The sequence below is a fragment of the Porcisia hertigi genome, chromosome 30 (genome assembly GCF_017918235.1).
Source record: "Porcisia hertigi strain C119 chromosome 30, whole genome shotgun sequence".
In the NCBI taxonomy this organism is placed as follows: Eukaryota; Euglenozoa; class Kinetoplastea; order Trypanosomatida; family Trypanosomatidae; genus Porcisia; species Porcisia hertigi.
In genome coordinates this window covers 1,217,902-1,237,585 of record NC_090589.1, presented here as the reverse complement: position 1 = coordinate 1,237,585, position 19,684 = coordinate 1,217,902, and the positions used below count along the sequence as shown (strand labels likewise).

Sequence of the window (19,684 nt, the reverse complement as noted above, 5' to 3'; positions counted from 1 at the left end):
CATGTCTTTTTGACTGTTTCGGCTAGGTGTTTGTGTGTGCGTGTGGAGGGGGGGGGGAGGGACGGTGCTTCTTTCCTACCTTCCGCAGAGCCCCCCCCCCCCAACAGATCCTACAAGGACGCACAAGGTACTGCAGAGAAAAACTACCGTCGTCGCCCCAGATGGGGTTGTAATAAAGGGAATCGTCACCGCCACTCTAATTTTGCATCTGGCGCCCCATTCCCTCTGCTTTCAATGGTGGTGCCTCTCTGCTTCCCCCCATTCCCCTCCCCTCCCGTGTTTACATGCATATGTCTATCTCTGTATTGAACTCAGTGTGCAGGAGGAATTTTTAACACGACCAATGAAAAAAAAAACGCTTCATTGGAACGGATCGGCAACAATCCTGCTGCATCCTCTTGATTTTCTCTAATGACCGTGTATGTGTCTACCTGTGTGGCCATACGCGTCAATGAAGCCGCTGGCACGGTTGGCGCCTCCCAGTATGCTCTGTCTACTCCCCTTTAATGGGAACTCTTCCGATGACACTCCTACACCTCATCCCCCCCCCCCCCAATCGATACCCCTGCAATGGTAGTGTTTTTTTTGTTGTTGTTGTACGTACTTGAACTTATCACGTGATCCCTTTCGGTCGGCATATCTGCTGTGAAAAATGCGTGCATGCGTCAGAATTCACCGCCCCAGCGACAGCATCCTCGCGCTTAATTCGTCTCATTACCTGCTTTTTACAGCCGCACCACCTGGGCGCTCACAGCAAGTGTGCGAGCTCCGCGCACTCCTGCTCGCTTCTCGTGGATGATAGGCAGCAATTCCCTTCGCTTTCAGAGGCTCACACGCGTTCATAGAGGTGGGGAAAGCCAAGCGTTGCCCAGCAGAAATTGATTGGGTATGCCAATCTCTGCTAACTCGCTTGTCCGCTGGAGTCTTGCAGCAGTCGGCATTTGTGGAGCTGGACTGGGCGGCAACTATGTCCACAAGACGTACCTCCGTCAACATCCAGCCCGAAATGAGAAGCTCGTGCAGTTGGCCGCCATCGCTCTTTCAGGAGAAGTCGTCGATAAGTCTCTCCACGATTCGGAAGTGCTATCCCAGCTGCGCAGGTTTGGATTGCAGATCCTCACTCACCCCGTTGCGGTGGACCACTTGAAGGAGTTCTTCAAGCACGAATTGACAGATGACACCCCCACGCGCGCAGCGCTGCGTACCTTCATTGTGCGCGACGTCATTCAAGATGCATGGGTGAAAGAGGAGCTCATCGGCGTCGCTGAAAATCTCGTAGACTCGGTCAAGGACAACCCTGACTTGTTTCCGAACCGCATTCTGGCGCGGATCGGCGCAAGCGCGCTGGAGGGAATTCAGACGGACGAGTTTTGGTGGGCCGTGCGTCAGATCAGCAAGGCGGCTTGCTGGATCGCCTTCATCGGCCCACCGCCCTTCGACGTGGTCTTCGAGGCGCCGTTCTAACTGATTCATCATGAATAGCAAGTTACTGCATCCCCGGTGACTGTGAGTTGCATTGTCTGCTACTCGACCACCTACTTTCTGTTCTCGTCTCGAGTCTGTGCGTAGCATCTTCGCCCCTCCCCCCCCCCCTCCCAAGACGCACACACACACACAAAGAGAGATTTCCCTGCACCCACCCGAGTTGCCCTTATCTCGTCTGTTCTTGGCTTCAAAAATGTAATGCTCCCTGCCGCCCACGCGTACCTTGTCACAGTCACCCGCGCCCCCTTCGGTGTACAGTGTCTGCACATCCATGCGCGCCGCCTCGACGGAAAACAGAGCCACCGCAAAGAAAACAAAGGCGAGCACGTCAACGGTGCCATTGCCGCAGGATCGCCCGTAAAAGGAACACTCGCTTCCGGAGAAGAAAGAAAAAGGCAGAGTGGGACGTCGCACAGTGCTCTGAACGGCGTTCTTGTGCGAGACGCAACTCGGCTGCCGCCCTCCCTTCGTCTGCTTCATCCCACGCGTGCGTATGTCGCCTAACTGTCCGCGGGGTCTCTCGTACTGTTAACTGCGCCTGCGCCTCACCTACCTTTGCCTCCCATCGTTTCTTTTTTTTTCCCCCATGCCGTAACTGCGGATTAAGAGGTCTGCTATGGGCCTTCCTCGTAACTACCTTTGTCCCCTCCCACGTGTGTGCCTCACAGAGCACCCACATACACGCACGCGCGAATAGCGTATCATCAAACAGTGAAGGGGGAAGGGGGGAAAGCAGCATTCGGCAATGCGCATATGATGAGCCGCTTCCTCACCTCGCTGTGCTTGAACGGCGTTCGGACGTCAGACCATCTGCCGCTGGACGTTGTCAATGCGCAGACCCTAGCTTTGAACGGGAGACTCGTGGCAGCCGACGATATCGTGGAGCTCGCCCTACCCAGCAAGGTGGCAACCGCGATGATGACCTCCATGGCAGCAGCGCCGGCCTACTGCTACTCCGTCTATCTATTGTTGGGCGCTCAGGTGCATCGCGGGCGATTCGGTGACGCCGTCATCCACTCCATCATTCGAGAGCAGGCCCGTCGTCGTTCGTCTCTGGATGATCCCCAGGTCGCCTTTGGGCCTGTGATGACGCGAGCCCCAAAGCACAATGGCACCAGCCCAGCTTCGCTGCAGTACGAAGAGTGTCTTCTCTTCGCCCTCGACGACGGTGCCGTGGCGTGTGAGACGCTCCGTGCAAGTGACGCCCCCGAAGCGGTTGACGAATTGCTGCGCACGCTGCGCATCATCTCACTCGCCATCTTCAAGTGCCCGGGAAACAAGACCTGTGTGGTACTGGTGAGCCCTCACCTTTCGACGGCACACATGGCAGCGTTGCTGCTGGCGTGTCGCCGACACGTTTTTCTGTATCTGGACGAAACCATGTCGGTCGAGGAAATGCTGGAAACGATAGCTGAGATGCGCCAAGTGCGAGAGTCTCTCTCCTCTTTCTCAGCCCCACTTGCGCTGGATGCGGAACGGGCGCAGCGGATGATCGCTGGTGATCACAGCGGCGCAGCGCCTCTTCAGATGAGTGCTTTGCTGGATGCCTTGGCCCATACGGACGGGGAATATAAAGTCTTTTTGGCGGCCCTGGCGCGGGAGTGGACTGAGCAACAGGAGCAGCGTTCGTCCCCTCCCTCACGTGGTCCTGTCACCGTCACAGGAGACGGTGAAACGGGTTCTGTAGTGCAGATGGAGATGCTACGAAAAGAACTGGAAGGCGCTCGAGCCGCGCAACGAGCTACCGAAGACGTGCTTGCAGATCAGCTTTGCGTGCATCGAGATGAGATGCTGTCTCTCCGCGCGGAGCTCGAGAGTGCGCAGCGACGCGGCGATGATAACACGGTCTTTTCGGAGTCGCTGAACAAGTCCACGGTGAACGGTCGAGCCGTATCGAAGAACCTGCTGCAATCCTTCCAGCAGCAAGAGCACAGCCACAACAGTCTCTCGAGGAATGATACATCGAGCTCCATGGTATCGCAGCTTCAAAAGGCACTTGGGAACGCGCTCAAAGCGCAGAGATTTGCCGAAGAGAAAGTCCGTCTTTTGGAACTTCGGCAGTCTCTGACAGCGTCCAGCAGCCAAGTGGCGCCCATCACGAAGGGGAACGCTAGCGGGGATGTTACCTCCCCTAGGCCGTCTCTGCGTCTGCAACCCGCCACAGCCACCAGCGTCGCAGCACCTAGCCCCCCTGCGACTGCTCCGCCCGCCTGGGAACAGAAACTTCTCCAGCAAGAGAACACGGCTCTTGTTGCAGAGTTCCAGCGTAAGGAGAAGGAGTGGCAGCAGCAACTACGTCAAGCCTCAGCTGAGGTGGCACAGCTGCAGCAAGAGAGACTCACCATGGTGGCCACGCTGCAGTTGCAGTCACAGACGATTGCGGCAGCACAGCGAGCACTCCTGAACAGTCGCGTATCGCAGGAGCAAGAGATGAGCCAAACCCTGGAACACGTGCGGGTGCTCTCTCAGGAGCTCCGCTCCCGGCATCGTAGCGAAACGCACGGCTTTCAAGTGGGCCCTGAGCGCCCCTGAAACAGGGGCCCTATCGTCCTCCGTTTCTTTCTTTCGCTCACTAGAGAGTGCCAACCCACGCGCCGCCACCACTGAGAGTAGCAGCAGCAGCAAGAACACCCTATTGGTCAGCCTAGTCTGAAGACTAAAGACTCAAGCTGCGTCGTCACCGCTTCGCCTTCGCCCCCCCACCACCACCACCACCCCCTCGCTCTCCATGAGAGAGGGGAGAGGGCGTAAATGCCAGTGTGTCCCGGTGCTGCAACTTGGCGCAGATGTAAGCCACAGTGAATACGCCTGCTCATGTGCAGTGTGAGTAAACCTGCTCTCTCGCTTACTACGCCCCTGTGTCGTCACTGTGCCCCCCCCCCTCTCTTTCTTTTTCCCGGGGTGCAATGTCAGGGGAATACCGAAAGGAGGGAAGCGAGAGCCCCACCGACACATAGATGCATTGGAGTTTTGCCTTGGTGGATAATAACCAGTCTGCATGCGCAAACGGAACGTCGGGGGCGCGAGTGTGCGTATGCACACACACACACACACACAAAAAAAAAAAACTGAACCAGACGGCGTTGTGGTGGAGCGATCCAAGTTGATCAGTGGAGAGCTCCTGTAGAACACACACCTGCGCACACATCTCCGACAACAGTACACGGGGGAGTTTCCGTCACTCTCTTTTCCCCTCGCGTTAACATCGAGGTAGAGAAAGTGAACTGCGTAACAAAAAGGAAAGAAAGGGGCGCGTAAAGGCGGCACTTCACTCATTGTGTGTGTGTGTGTGTGTGTTGGTATTCCTCTTTGGGTGGCCCTGTTGCAGATTGTTGCACTTCACCCCCACTCTCTCTCTCTTGCCCCCTCCCCTCCCCCCCCCCCCCCCCCCTGCGGATGTGTGTCCCCTCTCTCAATCCCGCTTTCTTCCCTTCTCAATCTCCCACACAAGTCACCAACCACAAAAACACGAGAGAGAGAACTCATAGCGGACAGGCATATATACCGACAAAAGCGTCATAAGAGGACGAGCCCTTCCCTCCGCTTCATCCTCTCCTTTGGCCTCTTCCATGTTCTCACCTACGCTGGGGAACAGCTGCGCGACTCACCTCTGAGTTCTTCCCGGTAGGGGTCTCACTCTTTCTTTACACAGCCCCGCACCTGGTAATCTGAATACACGAGCTCAAATCCTTGGACCGACTCTCGAGAAAACTCGGAGGCTCACTCCATACACCCATCCCCTTGGGTACTTTCACCGCTTCTTATCGTTCAGCACTGGTCTCTCGCACGCCATTTTTTGACCCCCCACCTGCCTCCTGCCTCCATCACTGGCGAACAACATTTTTTTCGCTTTTATATCCGACCCGATCGAGCTTTGCCTCCGCAGGCCCGAGCACGAACCGTGTTGCGCGCATCATTATTTGTGTGTGTGTGTGTGTTTCCCTTATTGCATCTTGAACGTTTTTTCCTTCTCTTTGTTGCGTGTGTGTGTGTGTGTCTCCGCATTGAGCATCTCTCACGTCGTCCCGGAGGCCAGTCTCGGTGCTCTGCAGTAATCTTTCAAGATGACAACCAACCCAGGCGGCAACGGCAGCTTTAGCTCTTCCTCAAACGCAGTGCAACTCATCTCAACACAGCGAGGACGAAAAGTGTACCGCGTGCGTGGGCAAAGCTTCGACATCGATGACACCTACACTCTGACAAGCGTGATCGGGCACGGTGCATACGGCGTGGTGTGTGCTGCGTTAGATGACCGCACGTTTCAAGAAGTGGCAATTAAGCGTGTGAGTCGCGTCTTTGAGGACTTGATCGATGGCCGCCGCATCTGGCGGGAAATACTCCTCCTGCGCATCCTGAAAGAGTGTGGGTGTCGCAACATTCTTCGACTGATTTGTGTGCTGCCACCGCGGGACCCCATCATGGAATTTCGAGACCTGTACATGGTGACGGATCTGTACGACGTCGACCTCTTCACAATAATTCGCCAGAACAAGTGCGAGTCAATGGACATGCTGCGTCGCATCAGCGTGCGGGTGCTTCGGTGTCTCGCTGACATGCACTCTATGGGCATGGTGCACCGCGACATCAAGCCCAGCAACATACTGTTGCGTGACGAGAAAGATGCAGAAGAGGCGATTGTTTGCGACTTTGGCTTAGCGCGTGCTGGCCTCCATAATATGACTGAGCCGCTCGACTTGACCGACTACGTCGTAACTCGGTGGTACCGGCCACCTGAGCTGCTGCTTATGTGTTCGTACAGCTATCCAATCGATATTTGGGCAGTCGGCTGTGTCATGGCCGAGTACGCCATGCAACGGCCGCTGTTTGCCGGCCGTGACTACATTCACCAGCTTCAGTTTGTTCTCTCTAGTGTTCCAATCACGGGGGTCGGCTTCATCGAACGCAGCAGCAGCAGCGCTGGGTTGGCCAACATGAACGAGATCGCAAAGAAGTATAAGGGCACCCGGCCTCTTCCGCAACTGTTGTCAAAACTGCCAAAGGATGGACTGGATTTGGTCACGAAGATGCTGGCCTTCGAGCCAAGCAAGCGCATCACAGCGCAGGAAGCGCTCGCGCACCCTTTCTTCGCCAGTGTTGGTGGACCAGACTGCGATTCTTACCCAGCACCTCCAGATCTAGACCTCGGTTTCGACATGCACGCCGAGGTTTCCGAGTACCAACTGCGTCGCGCTATCTGGGACGAGGTGGAACACTACAAAAGGGAGAAGAAATAGAGTACCGTCGGTGAAACGCTGTAGACTCCCACGTGTGCCCACTCGCACGCACACAAACCCTACAATACGCTCACCATGACCCCTGGCAGAGAGTCACACCTGCGGTCGTCTCTAATGTACAGTGCGTGCATATGGGTATGTCTGTGTGGGTGTGTTTTGGTGGAGATGGTGAGGCTATGCTCCGACATCTCTCTTTTCCCCTTTGCTCGCTGTTTCCACGATGTCACTCAAGAGGTTGATTCTTTCTGCAGGTATCCCTCGGAAAAATGGAAGTGGAGGAGACGACACTCGCCACGGCATGCCGCCGCCCCCCCCTCCCCCCCCCCCCCGCTCTCCCTCTCCTCCTCTCTTCTCTTTTTGGTACCCGTGCGTGCGCGGAGGGGTGGGGGGGGGTGGGGTGGGGTGGGGAAGGCAGCCGCCAATCTCACCTGCCCGCAAACCCAACCGGGCATCTCTCCGAATCACGTGACCTCCGTCTGTCACGGTACCCGCCCATTCAGCTGCCGTCCCCCCCCCCTCCCTGTTTCTTGCCCGGTATTCACGAGGAAAGATTGCGGCATAATGTTTTCGGTGGTGACAGTTGAATGAGGGTGGCGGGACTTTGATATAAGAGCGCGCGTGCACACACACAGTAGAGATGGAGAGGACGGAGATGCAACTTACCTCACCCTGAAGGCTTGCGCTCACCTGTTGTTGTTGACCAAAGGCGGTTCCTCCTGCGTGTGTGTATCCCTTTTCTGGGGAGAGATGGAGCGCACGTCCTTTTCCCTCCCTCAGCTCCGTGCATGTCTCAAAAAAATTTTTTTGAAAACAACTGGGAAAGTGGGGAGAAGTGGTCCATAACAAACAAAAGATGCCATGACACGGCCACAGAAAGGAATATATACGTACATCTACCTACCCGGGTGAGCTTCCTTGTTTGGTCGTTGTAAAGTCTTTACACAGAGCTTCGTGGCGTGTGAGCCTCACAGACGCGCCTGTTCATTCCAGGAGCAGTACCGAAGAGAATAAAACGAGAGGGACACACGAGTAAAGAAGCCGAGAGCGTGTTGCACCCACCCTCCCCCACCCCCTCCTCTCCTGTAATTGTCGTGCAGTGCGGTGGAGCCCCTAGAATCAAGTGCCTTGTCTATAATCACTGCAGGCCCGACCTCAGATGGTGGGCAGAAGTTTTTTTTTTGGGAGGGGGGAGCAACCGGATTACAGTCTTAGTCTGATCGGTTTCAAAAACAGAAAAGGCGTGCGCTGTGTTATTCCTCGCTTGGTACCCCATCGAAAGCGTACGTGAGCGCTAATATATGTGTGTGTCTGTGTGTGTGTGTGTGTGTCCATTCCACCACGTCCGTTTCTGCAATCGCGACGAGATATGAACTCCTTGGCCCTTCCGTTTTCTTTGTGTTTCTCATCGTTCAAATCGGTCTATACTTTCAACTATCACTTACGATTCAACGTGCGCATGCGCACGTGCCCCGCACACGCGCGCGCTCCGTCTACTTCATGCGTCTACATATGGCAACTCTACTCGCCCCGAGCACCACACAAATATGTTTTCTTTTTTCAGTAGGTAGCTCTTCCTTCATACATTCACTCTGTCATAGCATCTTTTTTTTTCCCCTTTCACTCCCTTGCCTCAGAGGCCTCTCCTTCGCTTCTTTTTCTCCGGGTGTGTTGTTGGTCTATTCCTGTCGTCCTTCTGGTTCGCCTCTACGCTATTACTGTGTGCGCGCGCAGCGGGGGAGGAAGGGGAGCGTCAGACGACCTCCTCATTCAACCTATCCTGTACTTAGTAGTTGTTGCTGTTACTTTTGATCCTCTGTCGATTCCGCTCTTCCTTTTCTCTTCGTTTCCCTTCTCCCCCCCCCCCCCCCCCTCCACACCATCCGCACACATACAACAACAAAATCAAGCTTTTACACAAAACAATGTTTCTGTGTTGGGTGCTCATTGCCGACCTTGTCGTGCGTGCCTACGCCATCTTCAAGTGGCTCTGGGCCTGTATGGTACAGACCTTTGACCGCTACACCGCACCAAAGATTCAGGTGCCGTTGCCGGAGGTGAACTTTACGGCAGCTCCGGCTGCAGAACTTCTCAACCCCCGCTCTGCCGGTGAGGGCAAGATTCAGTGTTACGACAAGGGAACGAATGTCCCAATTGGCACAGTGAAGGTCTTTACCCCGGCGGAAGTGCGCGAGGTGGTGGAGCGGGCCCGCAAAGCACAGCAGGTGTGGGCCCTCACTCCCTTCTCCACCAGGCGCAAACTACTTTTTGCCCTCATGGATTACATCCTCGCCCATCAGGAGTTCATCTGCAAGACGGCCTGTGTGGAATGCGGCAAGACGATGATGGATGGTGCACTGGGTGAGATGCTGACCACGTTCGAGAAACTGCGCTGGACGGCGACGCAAGGTGAGGAGGTGCTCCAGGAGGAAGTACGCGACGTCGGTCTCATGACCATCCACAAGCGCGCCAGCGTGCGCTACGTGCCCTTCGGCGTCATCGGCGCCGTCGTCTCGTGGAACTACCCCTTCCACAACATCTATGGTCCCATGATCTCTGCCCTCTTCGCCGGTAACGCTTTTGTCGGGAAAGTGTCAGAGTACTCGTCCTACTACGCCTCCTACTACGAGTCTATCGTCAAGGACGGCCTGCGCCAGTTGGGCTACTCGCCAGACCTCGTGTCTTTCCTCACCGGCTTCGCGGAGACGGGCGAGGCTGTCGTGTCGTTGGTAGACAAGCTCACCTTCATCGGGTCTCCCGGGGTTGGCAAGATAATTATGCGCAACGCTGCTGCGACTTTGACACCGGTGGTGCTCGAGCTCGGTGGCAAGGACCCCGCTATCATTTGTGAGGATGCGGACCTAGACCAGGTGGTTCCGGTGGTGATGCGTGGCAACTTCCAGAACTGCGGACAGAACTGCGTCGGCCTCGAGCGTATTCTGGTCCACGAGAAAATCCACGACAAGCTGGTGCTCGAGGTTACTCGCCTGACACGCGCCCTCACCCAGGGTCCCGCCTCGAAAGGCCAGCACGACCTGGGCGCCATGACAATGGGTAAGATGGCCATCCCCAAAATCCAACAGCTCATCGACGACACAGTGAAGGCGGGCGCCACTCTCGTCTGCGGCGGCAAGACGACGAGCGACAATTTCTACCCGGCCACCATCCTGACCGGCGTCACACCGGACATGCCGATTGCTCAGGAGGAGGTCTTCGGGCCGGTGATGGTTGTCATGAAGTTCACGACAGACAAGGAAGCGGTAGAAATGGTCAACGCCTGTGCCTACGGTCTGGGCTCCAGCGTTTTCAGTGCCGATATCCCGCGCGCACAGGCCATCGCCGATCGCATCCGCACTGGCATGGTGAACATCAACGACTTTGGCATCAACTACCTCTGCCAATCGCTGCCGTTTGGTGGCGTGAAGATCAGCGGCTTTGACCGCTTCGCTGGTCGCGAGGGTTTGCGTGGCACCTGTATCGTGCGTGCCTCGACAACAGACCGCGTCCCCGGCGTGAAGACGACCATCCCACCTATTCTGCAGTATCCCATCAGCCCTGCCGCCTTTACCTTCATGGAAAACCTCTCTCAGGTGATCTATGGTCGTCTGCCGTGCATGGTGACCTCAGCCATCAAGTTGTTCACTATCCAGCAATCCAAACACGCGGACAAGAAGACGTCATAGGCGGCACACCCAGAGAACGCAAGCGACTGATGAAGCGCTGCCCACCGCACCAGCAATGTCGGCAACGAAACGAAGCCCCGGCGCCCTGGAGCTCGGCAAAAAGAAAACAGCAACACTAACGCGTACACACCACAAAAGACAGCCAGCGCTGTGCAATCGGTAAACGAGCCACACCTCCGGTCGTCCTACATGCGCGCGTAAGACTGGGGTAACGTCAGAGGGAGTAACCCAGGGAAAAGTGGACCCGCTCTCCTTTCGCCAAATTCGTAATTTTTGCGGCATTCGATTCGTGTGTGTGTGTGTTACTTCGTCGACTGTGTTTTTACTTTTCAGGGAGGCACTGCACCAATGAAGCGTTGCAGAGAAACTGAACGGCACACGTTGCACTTCGAAGGCGATAACAGATGCAACCGCAGCATTCACCACTAAAAGAAGCTACGCATACGCACCACCACCACCACCGCAAAAAAAAAAGGTATATGGATATATTTTATATCCAATTTTGGGGGGAGGGAGGAAGGGATCTGGCGGGAAAATATTTTAGGAAATAGAGGTTGCTGTGTGATGTGTTCGCTTTTTTTCTCTCGCAGTTGTTTCCTGTCCGACTCCGTAGTTCTCCTCCGCAATCCCGAAAAAAGGATGCTCTCTTCCACAACTGGTGCGGGGGAAGGGGGGGGTAGAATGCACGCACCCGGCGACGGGTGTGGTCTCGGTCCTTCGGCTGTGAGCAACAGTATATTGCGGCTTATAGTAGTGCGCACTGTAGCTGGTCACGTGCGCCTCTCAACGGTTGTGCTGGTCCCCAGTCCACGTGCATAAAAGACCGGGCCCACCCTCCCACCCCAACCCCACGCCCGCACCGCTTCACACAAGCGCAGACACCCGTTCCGGTCAATGGGGTGCGGCAACGGCTACGGGAGAGGGTGGGTGTTACCCTCGCTGTCAGGAACCCCCTATAGCGAGGGCCCACCCCCTCCCCCCCTCGTTGTGGCGCACGCCGGCAAGCCAACCAGGCACCTTCCCTCCACTGTGTCATCGACGAGATGTGAGAATGGGGACAGCACGCCCCCTCAACCCTCTCCCACCCAAGACAACAACGCCGTCCTGCAACACGCACCACGGTGCGTGGCTGTCAGCGCAGTGTGCAGAATATGCGGCATCCCCCGCATCCGGCCGGGCGGGCCAACGAGACGCCGATGCCGGAAACGTGAGAGGGGAGCACGTCCCATCACGCCCCTGCCGGAGTGCAACGCGGAGAGCGTGTGCACACCACCACATGAAGGGCAGTGGGCTGGTGCGGCAGAGGTGAAGTGGGGAGGGGGGGAAACGGCGCACAGGCGGTGCTTAAAGAGAGGGTAGCCGAGGGCCGTCGCTCCGACGCTGGCCACTGACCTCCTTGAGACTTGCCCGGCACGCGCGTACACCGCCCTCTGCCACCGGCCGCGGGACAGACACTACCGCTTCCGCTCTCGAACGTGTGGGACGCTGGGCGCTGCCTGCGTGGATGAAAGCGCGCATCGCACCCGACGCCCATGTGGTGCACCTCCTGCAGCGGGCATTGGAGGAAAGAAAGCACGCCAAGCCAGGAGGAAGGGCCCACTAGCCGGATGACCCGGTTCGATGAGAGAGAGGGGGGAGGGGGAGGACAGTCTGCCCTGGACGATCATGAGGTCGCTGTATTGCTTCAACAGATAGGTCCACGGAGGCTGGTGTGTGTGTTTGTATTATACTTGTGAACCTGCTCTGTGGTAGAAAAGCACGGTTTGGAAGAAAGACGCATGTTTTCCCACCAATTGGATATGTCAATGCATAATAGCGTGGGTGTGTGTGTGTGTGTGCGTGATTGTGGGTGTGATGCCGGCAGGCAAGCACCTGCCGCACACTCTGTAGTCTACATAAAGATGTGTGTGATTGTCACTCAGGCGGGAAGAGATGGCGCAGTGTTTGGCAGAGGAAAGCAAAAGATGACAGGGTAGATCAAGGGAACCGGCACAGGCATTGTTGAGGGTGAAACTGGTTGCATAAGGACAACTTTGTGGAGAATCAACTGGCAAGTCGTCTAGGGCATGTATCGGTGTTGCCCAGTTGCTTATCCGTTTCCACCTAGCGTTGTACGAAGGTTATTGGTTTCTCCTCACCACTGGCCTCCTCCACATCTTCCTTGTTCATTCTCGATGCATATCACTGTATTCCCCTCCTTTTTTTCTCCCTATAAACATGATGAAGGGCGAGGCACACATGTATCGGTGTCACCTGGTGCGCTGCGAGGCACGTGAAGGGAGGATAGGTACACAAAGCAAAAGAAGAACAGGAGAAACCATCCCAGAGTCCCCCGAGCGGCAGCGCCGCATGGACCCTCTCATTTGCCCGTAGGCAGCAGACGTTGCAATTATGTGTCCATAAAAAAAAACGGATTCACCCTCATTGGACAAAGCTTTTCCTTTCTGTTGTTTGTGGGACTCAAAACGGCGTGGGCCACTATTGTCGCCCCCCCCCCAAAACACACACACACACACACACACACCTCACGTTTTCCCTCTCTCCCTCTCCCTCTCACCCTCCCCACCTTCTCTGTCTTGTGCGCGCGAGTGTATATGTTTTACCCTCCCTTTTTTTTCCCGAGTTGCTGAAAAGGGGGGGGGGAGCACACGTGAAAGGAAACGCGATCAATCTTGGGAGACAAAAAATTTACCCAAGCAAAACTGTGCTCGCCGGCCCTGTTGTCCCTCACTCAACTCGGACAGAAAAGCGTACCTTGTCATCACGTATGTCGCTGTTCCCGGGTCTGTGCGGCGATGTCGCGACGACGAACTACCGCGTCTTTTTGGGCACCTTGCCAAACCTCTCCGTTGAACAGCGCTTTCTGCGTCAGGTGCAGTCGGTATTTCCGTGGTACGCATCACGCAAGCACGTGAAGGAGCAGGCGAGCGAGTTTCTCGAGCTCGACCTCGCTTCGTGTGACCCGGAGCTGCTGCTGCGCTACACTCATGTCTACTACGCTAGGAGGCAGTTGTACGACGAGCTGGTGGATCGCCAGCTGACGCTGATTGAGACTGGGAAAGCGGCCAAAGTGGCCGACGGTGCGCTACTCACATCCCTCGAAAAGGTAAACGTGGCTATTACACCTCGCCTGCAATACGAACTGCATCTTCTTCAGCAGGCGAAAAAAGCATGCAGGGTGCCGCAGCGTCGTGAACTAAACCCTGACGCCCCACTCGAGGCACATGACTATCTATGCATGATGCGTGTTGTGGAGGAGGACGTCGCTGGAATACCGGATGCTGAAATGCAAGCCCGCGCTTTTCTGCCGCGGGAAGTGCTGGAGGCGAAGGCAAAGGAGCTGGCGGCCATGTTCTTTGGCGGCAACAGCGCTGCCCAGCGGGGCGCAGGTGCAACGCTGGGGAAGAAAGATCAAAAGCTATTGCAACGCATCATTCCCCCCGATTACATCAAGGTCGGCGCCGTTGAGAAGCTCCGCCCTGTCGACGTTACAGCCCTGTATCGTTTCATCGGTGAGCGGGTGTCCGGGCAGCCAGCAGACAAGTTCTTTACTCGCGCACTGTGGGGACATGTCTTCCGAAAGGTGGTGTCGCACCCCCTGTACCTGCAGCGTGCCTCTCTCTACTGGGCACGTCACAGCGGCCTCGACCCACAGCCAACGACCTCGACGATGCCAGCTGACCTTGCCACTGCGGTGTGCGTCCAGCAAGCGTTGTTCCCCGCCTTGAAGTACCGCTGCCAGTACCTGTACACCTCCCCGGACATGGCGCGGCAGCAGTGGCGCACGGATCATGTTGTACCACTGTTGCGCCTCTTTCCTCTCCTTGGTGCTCCGGCCGCCGAGGATCTTGCAGCTCAGCTGGTCGTCGAGGGTGAGTGGGCCAAGCTAGGCATTGAGGCAGACACCAACCTGTTGCAGGACACAGTGCTGCGGCAGCTGAAGAATATGGTAGAGCAGATGGGCGCAATGTATGAGAACAACGTAGATGCGATGCTGAAGCTCGTGGAGGATGGGGCGAAGACACTCTGCCCACCGCTCTCGAAGCAGGAGTCGCTAGCCATGCGTGGCGCGCCCGAAGAAACTGGCGGGGAGTTATCCCCATGAGTTCTTGCGGGGGCAGTGAATGTGGAACCGGCGTCGTGATGCGTTGGGTTGAGCGAAAATTTGGGTACAATCACACTCATGAACACCTCTACGGAGAGAGAATGCAAGGAAGTTCAGCGTGCGTACATCGAGGGATCGTCGTTGTTGTTGTGTACGGCCCTTGCCACGCGTCGGCGCGCACACAGGTGAAACGGGTATTTGCCGAGTGCAGTTTTTACACCTTCACACAAAAACAGACCTGCGCGCCGAGATGCACGTGTCGCGCGGGGGCCGTCGTTGCACCACCCCAATTCATCTAAGTCACAGCACCAAACAGGAAGTGGCAAAAAAAAAGAAAAAAATAAGTGCATGTGGCGCGCGCGCACGCATACACACACACAAACAGAAACAAGCGAGCAGACGAGAGCGGCATCTGCCTTGGTTCATGCTGGATTCGACCATCTTCCTGGACTGCTGGTCTTTTTGCAACTATCACGCCCCCCTCCCCGTGCACCCCCTTTCCCTTTTCTCCTCCTCGATGGGTGTGATTTTATATGGTTTTCCTCTTCCACCTCCTCTACTTGTAAAGTTTTCTGAGTGGCCATGAAAGCAGGTGGTGGTCTGGCGGCGCTTCTGGCTCAGGCGGTGGTTGCGGGCGATGTGAACGCTTGCTGTGGCGTGCTGCGGCGTGTCTTTAGTGAAACGCTGCAGGAGGACCGCAGAATAACAGCGATCGCCTCAAACCCAAGACACGGCGTGCGTCGCAGTGGTCTCCATTCGGCCGGAACGTCGTCCATGTTTGCCGCAGCAACGGCAAACTCGACATCAGCGCTGTCCCCCTCCACCACCATCTCTTCGTCTATGTCCTCCTCTCCGGCCTTAGCGGTGTCGTGCGGTGACAGTGATGTCGTGAACTTTGCCCGTTACGCGCGGTACCAGCGTGCGCAGGCCCACTCCTTTGCCAATGCAGCTGCCCAAGCCGTGTTGCGCACCAGCTTTGTGTCGCAAGGTGATGTCCAGCCTGGGCTTGGGGCAACAGCAGAAACGCAGGTGCACCAAAACAGTGTAGAGGCCTCACAGTCACATGAATTTTCCACCACCACTGGCGCGTCGACGAGCGCTCCCATCGTTCAACGTCTCTGGAGACTCGCTAAAAACAGTCTGATGACCGACCCGACGCTTGTGAAAACGTCGTCGCTGCACGTACTTTGCCACACCGCGGAGCGTACCGGCTATTGGGAGGAGGCACTGCATTTCTCTGAGTATCTGCCACAGCCACCAGCACCGCTTTTTCTCTCCTCCCTTTTGCAGCCAAACAACGTGAACTCGGTTCTCCAGCACTGCGCCACTCGGGGGTGGGCGCTTGATGTGACGAACGCGATTCGTGTTTTGGCTGAAGAGCACGGCAGTTGGTCCGCTGCATTGATGGTGGCGCAAGACGCCGAGCAGCATCTCCCGTGTGGCGAGGTCTATTCTCTCGGCGTGCTCGTGCCGTATCTCGCCGCGAGCGGTGCAACAGAGCAGGCACGGCGACTGTTTGAGTCGGGACTTGCCCATGGCGTACTCACAAATCCTGTTCTTGTGCAGCAGCTTATCATGCAAACTGCCACGCTGCGGCAGTGGGAGACGTGCCTGCACATGCTGCAGTGCCTCTACCGTACCCAGGAAACCGTGCAACTGCTGCCCACCGATGCGGACTTCTTCTGTCAACTCATGGAGGTATCACCCGGGTGGGAAACGTCGCTGCGGCTGCTGCATATGGCGCGCGCCTCCGATGTAAAGCCGAACGAGCGAACCATTGCCATATTGTTGACGCAGTGTGACCAGGCTGGCGCGTGGCGCGAGGCGGCAGCGGTCTACGACATGTCTGTCAAAGAGGGATTCATCGACAGCCTCGCTATTAGTTCCACTTATCACATGCTGCTGCGTTCCTTTACTGCGATTCAGCAGTGGCAAAAGGCACTGGAGGCACTTTCGTGGATGTCCAAAGCGGATGAAGCCTCACTGACTGCCGGTATGACGGAGCTGGTGACGCTCTGCGAGCAATCAGGGCAGTGGGAGGCGGCGCTCTCGGTCGGCGCGGCGCTCATAGACAACGGCGCGCATTTGCTCCCAGCGCAAACTTCTATGGCACTACTCTTCGCATGTGTCAAAGGTGCGCAGTGGGAGTTCGCGACGCGCCTCTTCGACTACCAGCTCCGCGATATCCGCGCTAACCCGCACCCGCTCTCCCTGTGCGCTGTTATACAAGCCTGCGTGGCAGCGCGGCAATGGGAAGCAGCATTGCGTATCTATGACACGGCGAAGCTTTCACAGCCGCGCACGGTGGTTCCACCTCTTGCCCACCGCATCGCCGTCAAAGCATGCGTCTCGGCTGGCAAGTGGAGTCAGGTAATTGAGGTTCTCGACGCCATGCGCCAGGATGGGTTGCCGCTGGATAACTACAGCCAACGCCTGGGACTCTGGGCCGCATCACTTCAAGGCCAGTGGGAGCTATCGCTCGCGTTTTTGCAAGGCATTCCACGGCGCTCTCGCACACCCCATGATCGCATGATGGTGCGCAAGGTGACGCGAACAATCAGTCCAACGGTGGACGCCTTTGCTCTACGCCTCCTCCAGTCGCGCTAGCTGTGGCCAGTGCCGAATGCTTGGGGTGACACAACTGGAAAGCGTCTCATGTCGGCGCCAGTCGCAAGCCCTCTCCAATGTCGAGCTTCACAGTACGTCGCACGACAGCAAGACACCCTTCCCCCCTCCCCAATCTCCTTCCTCTGCTCCCTGTGTGATCTCACGTGTAATACGGAGCACCGCTAATCACACACACACACACACACCACTGCAGAAGTCAATGGCGCGGGAACTAAAATTCAAAAAGGCTCCAGAGGGAGAGACTTTCGGCACCAGAACACACAAACACACACGCACACGTCGAGACAGCGTCACTCTCAAAGCCTAGCCAACTACGCTTCAAAAAGACAGTGTGCGCTGCAATATGCACCACAACACACTCAGGCCAGCGCACACGAGTGGAGTACGTGCCTCCACCGAGCCTTGTGCCCCCCCATCTTGACTTCTCTTCACCTACGATGTAATGTCTGCCATCGTCTCTCCTCCTCCCCCCGTCTCTACTTTCCCCGCGCCTCGCCACTATTCATGTCTTCAGCCGCACCGGAGGGCCCCTCCGGTGAGATATGCCAGCCACCAAGTAGTAAGGCGCCTGAGCCGCCGCCCCCCCCCCCCCCCAACGATGCCGTATTCGATTAATGTCGAAGTGAATCGCTTCTCGGGGGAGTTCTGTGCGTGGGTGAAAATCATGAGGACATCCGTCGACGTTGCCGCGCGCCAATTCTCATCGGCTGCGCTCTACGGCTCGGAGCCGTCTCTTGCGGGCTTGTAGTGCTCCCTTCCCTCTCCCCCCACCCCACCCCAACCCCCCTTTACCTCCACCTCGGCTCCACACTGCGCTGAACCGTCATCGCTGCAGTAATCGCGATGGTGGCGTCTTTGAACAATGCCGGGGACCTCAACGCACAAAATCTATGGATTTTCTGGTGTGAACTAGGTTAGCCACATGGCAGAGCACGGTGCGAATGTAGTGCACATCTGCTGGGGCCCCTCCCCCAGCATCTCGCTGCGATCACCCTTGTGCCTCGCCCGTCTTCCCCTTTCGATCCCCATTAATATTCTCGCGCCCTTCTCGTGGCCTACCGCACAAACCGTACTCGACTGTGTGTGTGTGTCTGCACACTGCGCTGACAGCCTCGCACCGTGGTGCGGGTTGCAGGACGGCGTTGCTGTCTTGGGTGGGAGAGGGTTGAGGGGGGCGTGCTGTCCCCACTCTCACATCTCGTCGATGACACGGTGGAGGGAAGGTGCCTGGTTGGCTTGCCGGCGTGCGCCACAACGAGGGGGAGGGGGTGGGCCCTCGCTATAGGGGGTTCCTGACAGCGAGGGTAACACCCACCCTCTCCCGTAGCCGTTGCCGCACCCCATTGACCGGAACGGGTGTCTGCGCTTGTGTGAAGCGGCGCGGGCGTGGGGTTGGGGTGGGAGGGTGGGCCCGGTCCTTTATGCACGCGGACTGGGGACCAGCACAACCGTTGAGAGGCGCACGTGACCAGCTACAGTGCGCACTACTATAAGCCGCAATATACTGTTGCTCACAGCCGAAGGACCGAGACCACACCCGTCGCCGGGTGCGTGCATTCTACCCCCCCCCCTTCCCCCTTCCCCCGCACCAGTTGTGGTGCAGAAGCACTGTGAGATTGACGGTCATCACAGGCCCTCATTTTAAGGAGAGTTGATGCACAGTGTTCTCTTTGGAGGGGGGGGGCATACTTTCATCCCCCCCCCCCCTCCCCACACGCACACACAAATGCTAATGAACACAGATGTAAGTCTGGCAAGAACCTACGCACACACGTTCGTCAACTCAGCATGGCATGCGGATTCTGTTGATCTCCTCGATCCAATAGTGTTTTTTTTCTGCAGTTTGTCGCCTGCCATATTCGTTGTTCCGCTATAAAGACATCAATGGATTGAAATGTTGTTTTGTGCTTTCGCAATTTATACGATTCTTTTTTGATGAGAGGGGAGGATTTATGCGCCGTATACACACACAAAAAAATCCCCAGTTCCCACTGTTTGGCGAGACCACACAGTCTCCCCCAGCTTGCTCGTGAGGAGCCGCCACTATAAGGTGCAAAAGCCTCAGGCACCCACAAGGCGTGGAACCGACGGGATGTTTTTTCTGTACGAATGCCACCGAAAATGGCTGTACTACTTACGTGACACGCAAATTCTTGAGGTGTGTTAAGCGCAACACACCGAGGGTTGCCCCAGATGGCAGCGAGCATAATGGGTGCATCTGAAGTGAGGTGACCTCTGAGACAGAGTCCGTGAGTGCTGGAGGCAGCACCCACGTGGAATGCAATGTTGACGGTCGCGTCTCTCGGAAGAATGAAAGTGCTTAAAGAGTGGAAGCACCTCTGTGTACAACTCTTCACGCAAGTGCCTCGACGCACGGCCTACGCGCTGCATTAGCACCTGGGAGTGTCCCACACCCGGACCACCACACTAACAAGTGTAGTCTCACCGGTGCCAGTGGCGTGCCGAGTCGCTGGTGTTGAGGGGGTAGTCCTGGCTCTGGAAGCAGCATTGCACGCCCCCTCCCCCCTTATCAGTTCCTTCCTCAGCCCATC

General features: G+C 56.7%; 6 protein-coding genes across 6 annotated transcripts; all 6 read left to right on the top strand.

Annotated features, from left to right (window-relative positions):
• Nucleotides 1-888: 888 nt before the first annotated feature.
• JKF63_03083 (uncharacterized protein) lies at nucleotides 889-1,464 on the top strand (the record flags this gene model as incomplete). The annotated part of the gene is made up of 1 exon (XM_067899104.1): nucleotides 889-1,464. One exon carries the CDS (start codon nucleotides 889-891, stop codon nucleotides 1,462-1,464), a length of 576 nt encoding a protein of 191 aa, XP_067755548.1.
• Nucleotides 1,465-2,238: 774 nt separating this feature from the next.
• Nucleotides 2,239-4,017, top strand: JKF63_03082 (uncharacterized protein; the record flags this gene model as incomplete). The annotated part of the gene is made up of 1 exon (XM_067899103.1): nucleotides 2,239-4,017. One exon carries the CDS (start codon nucleotides 2,239-2,241, stop codon nucleotides 4,015-4,017), a length of 1,779 nt encoding a protein of 592 aa, XP_067755547.1.
• Nucleotides 4,018-5,549: 1,532 nt separating this feature from the next.
• Nucleotides 5,550-6,719, top strand: JKF63_03081 (uncharacterized protein; the record flags this gene model as incomplete). The annotated part of the gene is made up of 1 exon (XM_067899102.1): nucleotides 5,550-6,719. The coding sequence occupies one exon, from the start codon at nucleotides 5,550-5,552 to the stop codon at nucleotides 6,717-6,719; it is 1,170 nt and encodes a 389-aa protein (XP_067755546.1).
• Nucleotides 6,720-8,641: 1,922 nt separating this feature from the next.
• JKF63_03080 (uncharacterized protein) lies at nucleotides 8,642-10,399 on the top strand (the record flags this gene model as incomplete). The annotated part of the gene is made up of 1 exon (XM_067899101.1): nucleotides 8,642-10,399. One exon carries the CDS (start codon nucleotides 8,642-8,644, stop codon nucleotides 10,397-10,399), a length of 1,758 nt encoding a protein of 585 aa, XP_067755545.1.
• A 2,767-nt stretch (nucleotides 10,400-13,166) lies between these two features.
• JKF63_03079 (uncharacterized protein) lies at nucleotides 13,167-14,504 on the top strand (the record flags this gene model as incomplete). The annotated part of the gene is made up of 1 exon (XM_067899100.1): nucleotides 13,167-14,504. One exon carries the CDS (start codon nucleotides 13,167-13,169, stop codon nucleotides 14,502-14,504), a length of 1,338 nt encoding a protein of 445 aa, XP_067755544.1.
• A 582-nt stretch (nucleotides 14,505-15,086) lies between these two features.
• JKF63_03078 (uncharacterized protein) lies at nucleotides 15,087-17,111 on the top strand (the record flags this gene model as incomplete). The annotated part of the gene is made up of 1 exon (XM_067899099.1): nucleotides 15,087-17,111. The coding sequence occupies one exon, from the start codon at nucleotides 15,087-15,089 to the stop codon at nucleotides 17,109-17,111; it is 2,025 nt and encodes a 674-aa protein (XP_067755543.1).
• Between the last annotated feature and the right edge of the window lie 2,573 nt (nucleotides 17,112-19,684).